Source organism: Pyrus communis, chromosome 2 (genome assembly GCF_963583255.1).
Source record: "Pyrus communis chromosome 2, drPyrComm1.1, whole genome shotgun sequence".
Lineage (NCBI taxonomy): Eukaryota > Viridiplantae > Streptophyta > Magnoliopsida > Rosales > Rosaceae > Pyrus > Pyrus communis.
The window spans coordinates 31,073,874-31,089,908 of NC_084804.1; the positions used below are offsets into that span (position 1 = coordinate 31,073,874).

The following is a 16,035-nucleotide window of genomic DNA, read 5'->3' on the forward strand; positions in this document are numbered from 1 at the left end:
CTAGTGATTTCTCATATGACATGAGTATGAAAACTCCCGATTGATCATGTCCAGTGAACTCACTATCTATTAAGCACATACATACTTGCCTTGGTGTCTTTCACCAATGACTTGAGATTAGTCAATCTTTGAAGAGAAGACAATGATATGTAGTGGTCTTATAGGGTTGTCAATTCCCAAATGACAATCTTGATCAGGAACATTTAGGATATGTGTATAAAAGAGAAAGGTGTCATGAATCTAACTTCTTTAGATTACATTCTCTTTATTACCTATGTTTGACCCTTTGTAGGCGTATAACATTTAATGAGATGGCTTTAAACAATGATCTTCGCCTTTAGATTAAACTAAATTAGTTTAAAATGTGAAATGTCTATTAAGTGTCGTCATTAGCTTTTAAGGCACATTTCCAATACCACGTGAAAAAAATAACTAAGTTGTAGTTGGAGTTGATATCCATGTAGCATGGTGCACCATCTATGATGCACTCCGCGGTATAGAAGGTCCAGATTCAAGTTTCTCGGATCAACGGTTCGAGGTGGTTATATTATGGTTTTTTTTTTTTTTTAATTGATGAAAAATTCTTCTTACTTACGTTTTTTTAGTCAATTGACTTTCAATCTCAATCTTTGTGTTGGTAATTTGCGACGCAACGACACAGGTAATTTGTGGTTACGTGGCTTCCGACTCTACATTGCAGTTATTGTTTCATGTTGTGCTTATCGGCTTGATTTTTTTAATGCCTTTTGCTTTGAGTATTATATTATCCTTCAGTGCCACTTAATAAGAAGCAATTGAACAAACAAGCAGAGATTAGTACACCAAGCCAGTAGAAAACAAACTACCAACAATGTATCAAAGCAGCCTAATAGGACATTCCATTCTCGCAAAATAGAGTCAATATATAGGAGCGCAATGGTTGATTTTCAGGGAGCTCAACCGATGTCTAATACTGAAAATAATTGAGTTGAGAACCACCACAATCCTTGCGGTTGTTATGCTCCCTCTAAATAAAATACACAGTAGCGTCAACACACAACTTCCGCACTATAGATGAAAAAGATTTTCTGTTCCAAAAACCAGCAGAGCACACATTAAAAAGAGGTCAAGTGAGCCTTAACCATGGTACACCGCACCTTAAAATCACTGAAGAGCAAATAGCTTGAGTAAAAAGGCACTCAAAGAAGAGGTGACAACGGGACTCCATCACACTAGAGTAGAGGATGCATGGCGGCACAAGCTATATTCTATTCAAAGTAGAAAGCTTGCATTTAACATCCAGTGTAGATTATGACTGAAGCTGCCTCATGAATTATTAGTTGAAGCTGCCCTCATAGCGGTCCGTCTTATCAACCTCCTCCCTACCTTTTTGCTTAATTGGAAATTTAGATATCTATAATACATGCAATAATCACAAAGATGATTTGGTTATACCGATACACAAAAAGGCTGAGATTGTTTCGTGAAGAGAGAGAATCCACCTTGGATTCTAACGATTATGTAAAGCACTGAGAGTGTGAGAATTGGAATACATGAAATAAATATGCTCTGCTAGATTTGCAGAGGCAAAAAATTCTCTCCATTGCTATCCCTCTCAAATTTCTATTCTTCAATTATTCATTTAAAACCAGATTTTCTAGCTTATAATAACATGGCCTCAGAGCCAAGTTCGATCATTTAAATCCGAGCGTAAAACTGTGAATCTCTTGAGCTGAATCGAAGCTCACTCGAAGCTCGGTGAAGATCGCCAGAGCTCCGTTATCATCTGAAACATTTCAACCCATTCAGACCAAAGATGTCTGGATCTGGACGCTCAGAAGTGAAAACTCCAATTTTCTCTAGTGAGAACTACGAGTTCTGGAGAATCAAAATGGTGACAATTTTCAAATCACATGGGTTGAGGAATCTGGTTGAAAAGAGAGTTATAACTCTCGATTCGAAGAAGAAAAAAAAGATTGAAGGATCATCAGAGGATGAGATCAATGAAGAAAGCGTCGTTGAGTTGATGAAAGATGCGAAGGCTCTGGGAATTATACAAAATGCAGATTTTGATCAAATTTTTCCCACAAATTGCCAACACTGAAACAACAAAGATGGCATGGGATATATTGTACGAAGAGTACCATGGTGGCAATCAGGTTAGATCAATAAAACTTCAAACTCAAGCATAAGTTTGAATATGATAGAACGCGTGATGATGAGTCTTTATTTGGGTATCTTACAAGATTAAATGAGTTGATTAATCAAGTGAGAACATTTGGAGAAATTCACCCTAATGAAAGGCTTGTTCAAAAGGTTTTGATTAGTCGTAGTAAACCATATGATCCTATATGTCTGGTTATTGAAAATACAAAATGTTTGGAGACTGTAGAATTACAGGAGGTTGTTGCAATCTTAAAGAGTCAAGAACAATGGTTTGATTTGCACATTGTTGATACAACTGAGAAAGCTTTTGCCTCACTCTCTATGAATCCAAAAGAGCAGAACAAAAGTGGTTATCATTCTGGTTCATCCAGATTTCAGAAAAATTGGAATTCCAAGGGTAAGAAATGGGAATCAAAATCAAAGTTTCAACAGAGATCTCATGTGAATACTTACGATAATGTGAATTCACCTCAATCAATGAGCCAAGAGGGTACAAAACCTTAGTGCAAGGTGTGTTCTAAGTATCATTTCGGTGAGTGTAGGCACAAAGGAAACCTAAATGCTTCAATTGTGATAAGTTTGGTCATTGGGCTAGAGAATGTACTACATGAAAGGTAGTGCAAAAGGCAAATAGTGCAAGTCAGATGGAAGTGTCTGGAAATTTGTTCTATGCTAATAATGCAATTACTGACACAAAAGTAAATAAAGAATGGTATATTGACAATGGTTCCAGCAACCATATGACAAGGAATGTGGAGCTGCTTGTTGATGTGATAACCAATGTTGCAGGCAAAGTTCAAATGCCAACTGGAGATCATGTAAATGTTGCTGGAATGGGATCTTTAGTTATTGAAACAAATAGAGGTAGAAAGTATGCTAGAGAATTAATGTATCTCCCTGGTTCAAAAGAAAATTTGCTTATTCTTGGTCAAATGGATGAACATGGATACTTCTTGTTATTTGGTGGAGGGGTGTGCAGTGTGATTAATGCTCCATCATTAGATTGCTTGGTCAATAAAGTGAAGAAGAAAATGAACAGATGTTATCCACTGACTCTTCTACTTGAGAATCAAAGTGCAATGAAAGCTAGTGTCACTCACTCTTAAGAAATTTGGCACATGAGACTTGGACACCTACATTTTGGTGGCCTCAAGTAATTGAGAGACAAAGACATGGTTCATGGCTTACCTCAACTTGAAGATCATAGTGGTTTTGTGAAGGTTGTCAATATAGGAAACAACACAGAGAAGAGTTTTCAAGCAATCAAGTGCAGAGATCTAATGCTCCACCTGAACTCATCTATGTTGATCTAGGGAAAATGATTCAATTGCTGAAAAATAAGTACTTCATGCTCTTAATAGATGATCTTACCAGAATGACTTGGGTATGTTTTTTAGATACAAATCTAAAGCATTCGGTTGTTTTAGAAAATTCAAAGCTATGACATAATTGTAGAGTGGTTTCAAGATTAGATGCTTGAGAAATGATAAAGGGGGAGAGTTCAAATCATCTGAATTTGATCTGTTTTATGAAAAAGAAGGGATTTAAAGACAGTTCAATCTAGCATCCACTCTATAGCAAAATGGAGTAGTGGAGAGGAATAATAGAACAGTCATTGAGATGGCAAAATCCATGTTACATGATAAGGGAATGCTATATCATTTCTGGGCTGAAGTAATTCATACATCATGGTATATACTGAATAGATGTCCCACAAAGGCTCTGAATAACATTACACATTTTGAAGCATATTCTGGAAGAAAACCAAGTATTGCTTACTTAAGAATATTTGGCGCATTATGTTATGTGCATGTTCCAAGTGAACACAGACATAAACTTGAGCCTAAGCGTTTCAAAGGAGTATTTGTGGGATATGCAACCTGTGAAAAGGGGTATAGAGTGTTTGATCCAATATCCAAGAAACTTGTCTTGTCTAGAGACATTGTTTTTTATGAAGAAGTTGCTTAGAATTGGAAAGAGAATTCAAATCAGTCTCCTCTCACTGCTGGAAGATTTATTTTTGACAGTTCTAATATTGAAAGCAATGAGAATATGATGTTATCTCCTGTATCACCTACATCACCTTCACTTGGAAGAAATCTGAGTGTTGAAGACTTTGGAATTCAGACTAATCTGTTCTCTTCAGAGGAATCTACAAGCAAATTAAGTCAGGATGAGAAGAATACTCAGGCATTTGATCATATACCATTGAAATAAAGGAAACTAGATGAGGCATTGGCTCGGTGCAACCTGTGTATCTTAGATCTAGAAAAATATGAAGATTCTATTTGGTTAAAGGCAATGAAGGATGAATTGTTTATGATTAAGAAAAATGGTACCTGGAAGCTAGTGGATAGGCCAACTGCAAAACCTGTTATAGGGGTCAAATGGGTCTACAAAACCAAGCTAAACCTTGATGGATCAGTTTTGAACAATAAAGCAAGGTTGGTTGCATATGCACAAAAGCTTGGATTAGATTAAGGTCTACAAAACCAGCTAAACCTTGATGGATCAGTTCTGAACAATAAAGCAAGGTTGGTTGCATATGCAAAAAAAAGTCTGGATTAGATTATAATGAAACCTATGATCCAGTTGCTAGGTTGGATACTATCAAGACTCTAATAGCATTGGCTGTACAAAAGAGCTGGAAATTGTACCAATTAGATGTAAAGTTTGCCTTCTTGAATGCAGTTTTACAAGAAGAAGTCTATGTTGAGCACCCTAAAAGATACAAACTACATAAAGCCCTTTATGGTTTGAAACAGGCACTAAGGTCCTAGTATGGAGAAATAGAGACTTATTTCTCATAATGTGGCTTTGAGAAAAGCTTCAGTGAACCAACATTGTACATAAAGGCAAGGAGAGTAGACATTTTGATTGTCTCTATATATGTGGATGATATAGTATACACTGATAGTTGTAAGTCAATGCTAGAAGAGTTCAAGGAAGACATGAAGAAGAAATATGAAATGACATATTTGAGACTTCTCCATCACTTTCTAGGGATGGGAGTAATTCAAGCTAACTCGAGTATCTTCATTCACCAGAAAAAAATATGCAAGTACCTTGCTGAGCAAGTTTGGACTAAATGAAGGAAAGTCTGTAACAACTCTTCTTGTATCAACTAAGAAGCTAACCAAAGATGATGGAAATGGACCTATGAGTGAAGAAATGTATAAAAGCATTATGGGAAGTCTCCTATACCTCACACGCCACAAGACCTGATATAATGTATGCAGCAAGTCTATTAGCTAGATTTATGCATTGTCCTACTAATAGACATTATGGAATTGGAAAGAAAGTGCTCATGTACATCAAGGGGACTCTAAATTATGATTTGGAGTATGTGAAGGGAAGAAAAGCTTGTCTAATTGGTTATTGTGATAGTGATTGGGGTGGATCTTTGGAGGACAGCAAGAGTACATTAGGGTATGCATTCTCATTTAGCAATGGTGTCTTCTCTTGGGCTTTAGTTAAGCAAAGTTGTGTTGCACTATCAACTGCAGACGCTGAATACATAAGTGCATCTGAAGCTACAACTCAGGCAATATGGTTGAGGTTTGTCCTAGAATATTTTGGAGAGTTACAAACTGATGAAACCCCCTTTCACTGTGATAACACATCTACAATTGCCATCACCAAGAACTATGTGTTCCATCAAAAGACTAAGCACATTGAGAGGAGATATCATTTTATCAAAGATGAACTGCAAGAAGGCATTATTGATTTAGTGTATTGTCCTACAAAAGAGCTATTGGCAAACATCTTCACAAAGCCACTCGCAAAGGATCATTTCAATTTTCTCATAAGCTTGCTTCGAGTGAAATCAGCTTTAGACTTAAAGGGGAGTGTTGAATTGTAATTAGGAAATAAGTTGTGTATCAAATGTGTGTATTCACTTGAGTTAAAATACCAAGTGTGCAGCTTAAATGTAGTAAGGCATATAATGCTAGGCGTAATGATCCTAGAAATTAACTAGATCTAAGGCTGAGATTGTTTTGTGAAGAGAGAGATTCCACCTTCGATTTTAATGATTATGTAAAGCACTGAGAGTGTAAGAATTGGAATAGATGAGATGAATATGCTCTTCTAGATTTGCAAAGGCGAGAAACAACCTTCTAAAAAATTCTCTCAATTTTTATCCCTTTCACATTTCTGTTCTTCAATTATTCATTCAAAACCAGATTTTCTAGCTTATAACAAGTGCTGCCTAAAAGTGACCTTCAATAGAGAGGAAGCTTCCACCAGTTCTAGGAGAAATTATAAAATAAGCACTTTGTTTTAGTCACTTGATGTAATTTAATTCTCTCAAAAAATTTAAAAATCACAAAAATATTTCATTTCGTTTCTTTTGAGTTTTGAAAAATCTGAAGTCACAAATTGTACATGACATTTGTATATGTAAATAAGAAATATCTTATGCAAACAACCTGGTGAAACTTTAATTTTCTACATACATGATGTTCATCTAGTCTTATATATAGTCACAAAATATGCGAACAAATAAAAGAAATTCAACTACATAAACATGCATCATTAGAAGTTGATATTGTTGTTTGTTCCATCTTAGTTGCCTTGACCTCATTGAGAACATCTCTAGTCCATTGGGTAAGGTAGGTCTCGTTGTGTCCTATTTTGCCACTCTTGTAGATGGACATGCATCGACGATCATCTTCTCCAAACTCGCATGGGTCCCCAACTGGATCCCGCCATGCACCTTTGTGTCTCATGCCCGACCAGCTAGCGATCCATTGGAACACATATTGTCCTACCCCGGCTAGCTTCAGCCAACCTTTGGGGAAGAACTCCATCACACTACTGTTTCTGTTCATTAGGAACATATTGGTTAACTGCGCACCATGCGGAGATACCAGAACGTCTGTCCTGCTCATTATCTTCACCTGCGTTCACCCAATCATATATATACTTAATTATGTTGATATAAGGAATATTTAAGCATGTTTTAATCAAATTTATGCACATTGCATCATTTTGAGAGCCGGTTAACAATGGTTAACGCTTTCAAACATACTACAATTGGACCTCACTAACCTTTACTATCACATGACATTCTTAATATATTAGTGCAATAATATACGATTATGTTGTTGGAAATTATATACTCTAATTATTATTATAATATTCAATTTTTGTATGAATGAAAAATAAGAGTCATATGTCATGGTTGAATTCAAATTCATAAGTTGTATATATTCATTGGAACTTTAGGCAACAGCCATAACATTTCAAAACGGGTGGCTTGAGTTCTATATAAACACAAGCATCCCACCTGTCTAAGAGGATTAAGAGAAGAGTTTTCTCCAATGTCTTAGTAAAAATTCGAGTCGTGTCTTAAGAGTACGGAATATATGAAGTTCGCCAGAGTCCGAAGATTGAAGTGCTTTGACTTCAGATTATAGATTGTTGAATCCTGGGAGACGGACGCCTACCGAACTACAAGCACAAGAGTAGGGGTGAAATTCGATCTTTAGGACATTGCATTTATGCAAGCCTCAATCTCCATCAGTTTTTCTAACTTTCTCTTTTGTTGTTTATATTAATCTCATACATAATTGATGTTGTGAATTTCTTTATAATTATTATTATTGTAATTCTTGCGTTATTTTCATATTTTCTAATATTGCTCCAAAAATCTAAAGACAAAATTTCTTTATGCAATAATTAGAAAAATATGGATTTAAGAAATAATTATATTGAGAAAGTAGGAAAGAATGATTTGAATATATGTTAGTGAAACTGTTGTTTAATACTTTGAAACGCATGCATATTGCTGTGAAGAATGAAATGGGCAGTTTGTTAAGGGATTGTTTATTTAATGTTTTTTTCCATTTAACATTATTGTTGTTGGTTCAATACTCTAAAAATTAGACATTGTGAATGGCGATCAGTTCTTATGATATGTGATTAGTTTTGCCATTTCCAAATTTCGCCAACCGTTGTGCTTGTTAAATGGTTTCTTAACGATGTTGTTATGGAGTGATTCCTCTAAGAGAATCAAATTGATATGCAGTATTATGAATCCCATTATTTAACATGGAAGATGGTGGCTTCATGATCTAGACAAATCTTGTCTTGATAGGGAAGATGCAAACCACTGCATATGTTTTAACGAAGCCATATCTGGGCTTGATATATCAGGCTGATGCTTGGTTAATTCGTGTTTAAACTTGTCAAACAAAAATGGTGCTTCTAACCAACACAATCAGTTATGATTGGTGAGGTTCGTGGTGGGCTGAAACAGACATGATTTTCTATTTGAATGGATTTATATGTTCAAATAATAAATAGATGCCAAACAATATGTGAAGGTCTCCAAGTTTTCTCAAACGGTACGAACACAAGGATAAGAAAACAAATTGGTGAACCATTCGGTCATTGGTTACGGACAGAGATGGCGTGGTCACTAGTTTGGTTCTTTTCAGACTATAACCATATCGGTTGCAGTGATAGTGCCGTTTGGGATATAGAAAAGCTGGAGATTCTGGTTTCCAAAAAGATACAATGATAACAATTTTCATCATGTGGTTAATTGCTGCAATTATTATGAGATCCGTTTAAAGGTCATGTTCTGTGTATGTCTCCTTTATGAAAAGAAAGACGTTGGTTAAGGCCAAGTGAACGCCAAAGTGGTGTACTAGATTCATACAAGTTCATGAAATGGATCTTTTTCCCAGAAAGGAGATGTGTTATCAAAGTAGAAAATTTTGGTATTGAAATATGTCAAATGCCCTTTGATTTTTCTACCAAAGGGAATGTGATGGTTGTTTGATTCTAATTTGAAATGAACATGAATATTTTATTTATTTATGAAGAAATATCATGAATGTGTAGTTTGAAAAGAGAACTGTGAAAAAACGTGCAGAAAACCACACAAGAAGGTATTGACGTTATTATTTGTACAAGCCTATGCAACTCTTTGCAAAAATGTGTTATTAGTGCTATAGAGAAACAGTTTTAGGCTAGTAATTGGCACTAGACACTACCGTTGCTAGTAATTAGTGTAGTGTTAGAATTGTAAAGGAAGTGAGACTAGTACGAGTACTAGCAAAAGAAGAAGATCAGTTTTATGATAAGTAATTTTACGGTGCCCATGTTAGTCATGGATGAAACCAAAGGAAATTCATTTGAGAGGAATTATACACTCGAAGTGTGGGGGTCTTTGGGAAAAGAAAAGACTAGACACTAATTAGACATGATGATGTTTATTAAGTAAGCATATGAATGTTCATGCATGTTAGTCATAGTAAGGCAAAGAATAAATTAGAAAGAGTAATTTGCATGTAAAAGAGATAATAAGTAATATCTCTTATTATGAATGACTTTTAACGTGTGAAGAGGTTAGAGACATTCTTTCAATTACCTTAAATGTGGGGGAAGTGTACTTTCTAGTGTTAGCAAATTATTGTGTAAGGCCTACCATATGTTTTGAAGACTTAACATTGGAAAACAACTACTCTCATATCAAAATATAATTTCATAAGATGGATTGTGCACACCATTAAAGATAGTCAACATAAATGGTACCAAATATTAAAGGTTTGACTAAAGAGTAAGTTGATCATCGAGGGGAATGAGGTTAAGGCCAACACAACTAATGAATCAATCTGACGGAAACCTAACTTAGTTGATTGGAGATCCCATGGTTGAAGTTCGATAGGCAAACTGGTTGGGCATGATTCAAAGAAGTTAACACACTATATACCACATTCCTATGATGGAAGAAGTGTGTTGTCTGCAGAAGATTCAGGATGTATATTTATACTTAATGACAATGATATCTTATAAATAAGAGGAATATTGCAGAGTATTCTTAATCAGTAGTCACCTATGTGAGGGTAGAAGTGGGTCGCTTCTATGAGTATGAGATGGCTAAATTCTCTAAAGCTCTCATGAATCTGGGATTTGTTCAGGACCAAAATGAACACAAGCGTATGAACCAGAATATATTAGGATTAGTGATGTGTGTTGCATATTGTCTCTGTTTACTACTACGATGAATAGTTCAAGATTCCATATTCACTACGTCAACAAGTAAATCCAATAAGTATTCACTAGGGTAGGTTCAAGTCCCAAAAACACCTCTCCCGATGCATCTCTTGTCCGCTTGTACTCTCAAATTCTTCCTAATTTTTCATTCATGTGGGGGACTGTTGGAAATTCTATATTATAATTAATATTATAATATTTAATTTTTGTATGAATGAAAAATAAAAATCATGTGTCATAGTTGAATTCAAATTCATGAGTTCTATATGTTCGTTGGAACTTTAGGCAATTGTCATAATGTTCCAAAAAGGGTGGCTTAAGTTCTATATAAACACAAGCATCCCACCTATCTAAGAGGATTAAGAGAAGAGTTTTCTCAAATGTCTTAGTAAAAATTCGAGTCGTGTCTTGAAAGTATGGAATATATGAAGTTTGCCAAAGTCCGAAGATTGAAGTGTTTTGACTTCGGATTATAGATTTTTGAATCCTAGGAGACGGACGCCTACCGAACTACAAGCACAAGAGTAAGGGCGAAATTCTATCTTTAGGACATTGCATTTATACAAGTCTCAATCTCCAAGTTTGTCAGTTTTTCTAACTTTCTCTTTTGTTGTTTATATTAATCTCATACATAATTGATGTTGTGAATTTTTTTAAGATTATTATTATTGTAATTCTTATGTTATTTTCATATTTTCTAATATTACTCCAACATGTGTGATTCTATTATTGAATCGTAATACAACAATGATGGTAAGTCATTTCATATAAGTCATTTTTGACTCCTCTCGAGATTCCCACTCACAAATTCCTTACATGGTGATGTTAAATGATCGAGCATATATTTAAATTGGTTTCACCAAGCAAAATCCACTTTCTTTACCTCAATATGTTCTCAATGTCGATGTTCTTATTTGTTTACGGAATCTCAAGGTGGATCTAAAACTTCCATTATATATATACTCTGCCACTCAACTTTCATTCATTAATTAATTGCCCCTAGCTGCCACACTGCATATGTTGTTGGAAATTTTGAGTAAAAATTTTATTGTCTCACATTGGTCACTATCAAACGGTTCCCTCACTTTATAACGCTTTGTCCCCTATAGAAAGTGATTGGAGTGATGGACCATGGAAATCAAATTGAGCTCAACCTTAAGGTTAGGCTTTGGGATGTACTAATTAATTGATAATTAATGATGGGTCTTGGGTTCAGGGCTCTAATAATTAAATTCTTTAATTAATTTCGGATTTAATTAATTAATTATTTTTTATATCAACAGACTCATATTTTCAAATGAAGTCTGAAGTGATGAAAGAACGCCAGAGAGCAAAGCACCCCTCTGAGAAGATGTCTCCCAACAGACGCATCGCATTTTCATACATGTTGCAAATAGGCATGAACCTATTATATATACATCAATTTACATGGCATTTAGAACACAGAAAAATAAAATTCTTCTTCTACGATCCCAAACATTCTTACTGAGAGAACCACAAAGAAATTTGCCAGAAGTCAAGTTTTCCAGTGCTAAAATTCTAACTTAAATCATTGAATCCTGGTGAAGCAAACGTCCATAGAACTAAAGCACTTAGTAGAGACGAAAATTTTTGTTTCAAGGACATTGTGGTATGCAAGTCTCGATCTTCAATTTGTCTGTTTAATATTGTTTCATTTTGTTCATATTTTGTTAAATTATTTATTCGCATTTATTATTTATTAGCATATATAAATTTATTATCAATTGTTGATATTTATCCAAAATATATACCAAACGTTTACTACTTATAGTATCTTATCCAACAAAAAAGGGGTCAAATTTGTACAATATAAAATGAGTCGAATTATTAATCATCTGCTATCAACTTTATAGGGTTTTATAATTTTCACTTGTGAGATTCATACTCTTAACCCGCTAATTTAGGTGTGTGATCAAGCCTAACATATGTACATCACATATGGGGTGATGTTGATGTACAGAACTGTTGAGCTCAACCTATTAACTGACTCACTCTGATTTGATAAAGAATTAATGTTGAAGTTCTATACTCTATGATCTATTAGCAATAGAAAGAGTGGTTTCGAAATGAACAACTAGAAGACCTATTGACTTCAACAACTAATTTGCAAATTGTTGATCATATGTTGAGTAATGCTACCACATGGTATACCACAATTTGTACCACCTCTTTTTAATAGAGGTACAACTCATGCACCAATACAAGTAGGTCATATTTTAGAGAGGTAATACAATTGTGGTATACAAAATGTTGTAAGTGGAGCATTTTTAAGTGAGTAAAGGTTTTTGAAAAATTAAGAATGCATGAAATGCGCACCTGGTCACAAAAGGTGAGGTTGTTAGAGTAAGCCACCATCAAGCGACAGCCGTCCACCTTAGCACACTCCCTTTCAAAGATTTCAATCACCGCAGTGTCGTTTTTGAAGGATCTCGGTCCCGTTCTCATGAATAATGTGATTCCAATTGGAGGAATTACATCACGACGTTCATGTTCATGTTGTTGTTGTCCTTGTTCCAAATGATCCAAGCTGAAGCTGCCGCTGCTCACGTTACAGTACAGTCTGGCTTTACACCTCATCAAATCGTAAACCTCCATCCTCTTCTCTCTCGACATCCCGCCCTCGTTATGCCTCATCACCACCGCCTCCTCGAAACAAACCGCCCTCCCTTCCTCCACCTCCTCGAACACCTCCACATGTTGGGCCCCACCGAAAGTAGCCTCCATCAAATTCCCCAGCCACACCCCCATCCTCCCCCTCATCTCCCCCCAGTGGTACAAAACCCACCGCTCTGGGATCTTACACGAGTTTTTTATATGCCACGCCATGAACGGCACCACTGCCGACAGGCCGTGCCAGATGTTGTCGTAGTTGTAGTGGTTGTACGACACGAACGTCAGTCCTTTCATCAGTGTCGCGTTGTGGGGGAGGGCTTCGGGGTACGCAAGGGCGTATGAGTTCCAGGAGCCGTCATGGTTGTCGCGGCCTTTGAGGCAGAGGAGGCGGCCGTGGGAGAATGGCGAGGGGAATCCCTGGTATTGGACCCCTCCTTCTTCATCCTGGTGGTCGTACATGGAACTCATGAACCACGTGTGGCCCTGGAGGGCTGCGGGGCCCGGGTAACGCAGGTCTTTGAGCGGGAGGAATGTGACCGCATGGCGATGTTTGTCGGTCATTTCCGCGGCGCTGCTAATGGTGGTGTTGGTGTCTCTTTGCCATTGGTGCATGGACCATGATGATGACGTGGGATCTTGGGTTTGGAGGGATTGGATGTGGAGAATTATGAAGAGAGTGACGCAAGCTGAGAGGATATAGAAGGAGAGCTTTGGGAAATAGCAAGCGATGGGTGAGAGGGTAGGGCGGTGAGGTTTCAGATGGGGTGGTTTGTAATTAGGGTTGGACTTGGATGGAGACATTTCTTCTACTTCTGGGGTTGCTTTTGTCATGGCCATAACAAGAGGGAAAGAACTTTCAGCTGGATATATATGTAGTTCTGATCTCTCTCTCTCTCTCTCTCTCTCTCTCTCTCTCTCCAGTTAGTTTGTGTTGGCGTTTCTTGAGAAGAGAACGCACATATGTTGTGATCTAAAATTGAAAATTGTTAGGTTTTAATAATTCGGGAGATGTTATAAAAGGCAAAAGTTAGAAAGATAACTTTTGCTAGGGATAGGAGCGAAACGGGTGCAAAATATCACACGGTTTAGTTTCGTAACAATAACACAAAAGGATTGCAGGTAAAAAAGAGGAAGCGACGGATACTGCTATTATTGCTTTCACTTCTTTTCTTTGATGTGTATTGTGATCACACACGAAGTGCTCTTATAGAGCCACATCTGTGAATGTTTACAAAATATGAAATGATTGTCCTTTGAAAATCCTCACATATCAACAACAACACAACTATTCTCAAGTCTTCCTCACTATTAGCTAAAGCATGTGGGTATACATACATATATATATATATATATATATATATATATAATGTTTTATTGTTTTCACAGATGCTTTGGATTAATATTATGCCTATCATGTCATGTTTTATTTCATTTTAAAAGTGTTATTATATTGTTGAGATTTATAAATTGTCACGTTCATTTATATTTTACCTACTCATCATGCATGCTTGCACTGGTGTAGTACTCGCCCCGAGCCAAGGCTAGGCTTCACATGTACGCTCACGTCGCACCGCACTCTCACTTTGGATCCATTGTAGGTGTCAATCATGTCCTAGGTTGCATTAGGCAACTAGGACTCGTAAGTGATGCGCCTAGCGCCAATTTTCATGTGATTTTAGTAATAGAGCATATATTATGATTACACCCAATCATGTTTATATTGGAATTTCTCTGCATGAACTCGTGTGTTAGCATAGATTGATGAGCACTTGATTTTCTTATGCCACGGTTGAGATATTATGATTTGTGTATTTCTTGAATTATTGTTGAATTACCTTTGATTTTATATTTATATGTAGTATGATTTTTCAGAAACTATAGTTGTTTTACAGCGAGAGGTTAGTATGTTCAGAAAAATAAATGTGTTTCATAAACCTTTGATTTTGCCCACTCACACCTTCTGTTTTTTGCCCTTCCAAGACTTAGTTAGTTGAATCCTCTGTGGCGTAAGAGAGATCTTTGGCAACTCTAACATTCTCCCAAATAAATGTAGGAGCTTATTTCCGGTTGTGTAATTAGCACCTTAACTAGATTCGACTGCTCTACTTATGTCGTACTATTATCTATGCTCTGACTACTTATGTTTTATGGGTTCTTCCCTCTACTATGCACTCTCTATTTTAGCTTAAATAAATTCTAGCTTCGGTTTAAATTTATCCATATTTTGTACAACACTTTCCTTTTGGCTACGTCGCATTCAGGTGTCGCCCAGCATGCCTGGACTCTGGTCAGGGTGTGTCAGTTTATTTTATACTTCTATAAATTAGAACGAAAAATTTTGCCACAACCACTAGCGTAAATATTTTAATTGATGATCAGGTCCATTCATTGTATTCTTCTAGGTTGAGGAGTGTATTTGAGAAAAATCATCAAAGTCGGAGCAAAAATAATTATTAAATCATGATGATACTTTTATGTCGAAGGATATAGTCCCATTACCAAATCCAGAAACTTTTTTTTAGGGAGATTTTTGGCATATACGGTCTTGGAGTATATACAAACAAGTTTGATGATTAGATCGTTCAAATTAGTTATATAAACTGTGTATCTCGTCAAAACAGTAAATTCAACAAACACTTAGAGTTTATTATATATTTCTATTAAGTTAAGATTTTGTTGTAATCACTAGTACAAATATTTTAAATTGACGTTGAGTCCATTCATTGTGTTCTTCTAGGGTTGAGGAGCATCCTTGCAAAAAAAACATAAAAATCAGGGCAAAATAACTGTTAAATCATGATGATATGTTTATAACCGTCGAATGATTTCACCTTGTTACTTAATCCGAAAGTTTGTTGGCGTATGCGATCTTGGAGTATATACAAACAATTGACGGTTGGATCGTTTAAATTAGTTACGTAGACTGCATATCCCGTCAAAATAATATATTTAACAAACACTTAGAGTTTATTCTATACTTTTATTAAGTAGAACGTAAGGTTTTGTGGTAACCACTAGTATAAATATATTAAATTGCTGATTAGATCCATTCATTGTATTCTTCTAGGATCGAGGGATTTTGTCTCATTACCTAATCCCAGAAACTGTCATTTGGGTGATTTTTGGCATATGCCATCTCAGAGTATATACCAACTATATTGACGGTTGGATTGTTGAAATTAATTTTGCAGACTACTAAGAGCATCGAAGGAAAATTGAATATGCAAATGTCCCTCACCTTTTGGCTTA

At 36.0% G+C, this 16,035-nt stretch overlaps 2 protein-coding genes across 2 annotated transcripts; one reads left to right on the forward strand and one right to left on the reverse strand.

The window, feature by feature from the left end:
* The first annotated feature begins 5,374 nt into the window (after positions 1-5,374).
* LOC137725046 (secreted RxLR effector protein 161-like) lies at positions 5,375-6,007 on the forward strand. Its single transcript, XM_068463654.1, has one exon. The coding sequence runs from the start codon at positions 5,375-5,377 to the stop codon at positions 6,005-6,007; it is 633 nt and encodes a 210-aa protein (XP_068319755.1).
* A 652-nt stretch (positions 6,008-6,659) lies between these two features.
* Positions 6,660-13,617, reverse strand: LOC137725047 (uncharacterized). The gene is made up of 2 exons (XM_068463655.1): positions 12,490-13,617; positions 6,660-7,046 (listed from the first exon to the last, which is right to left on the reverse strand). Exons 1-2 carry the CDS (start codon positions 13,615-13,617, stop codon positions 6,660-6,662), a joined length of 1,515 nt encoding a protein of 504 aa, XP_068319756.1.
* Between the last annotated feature and the right edge of the window lie 2,418 nt (positions 13,618-16,035).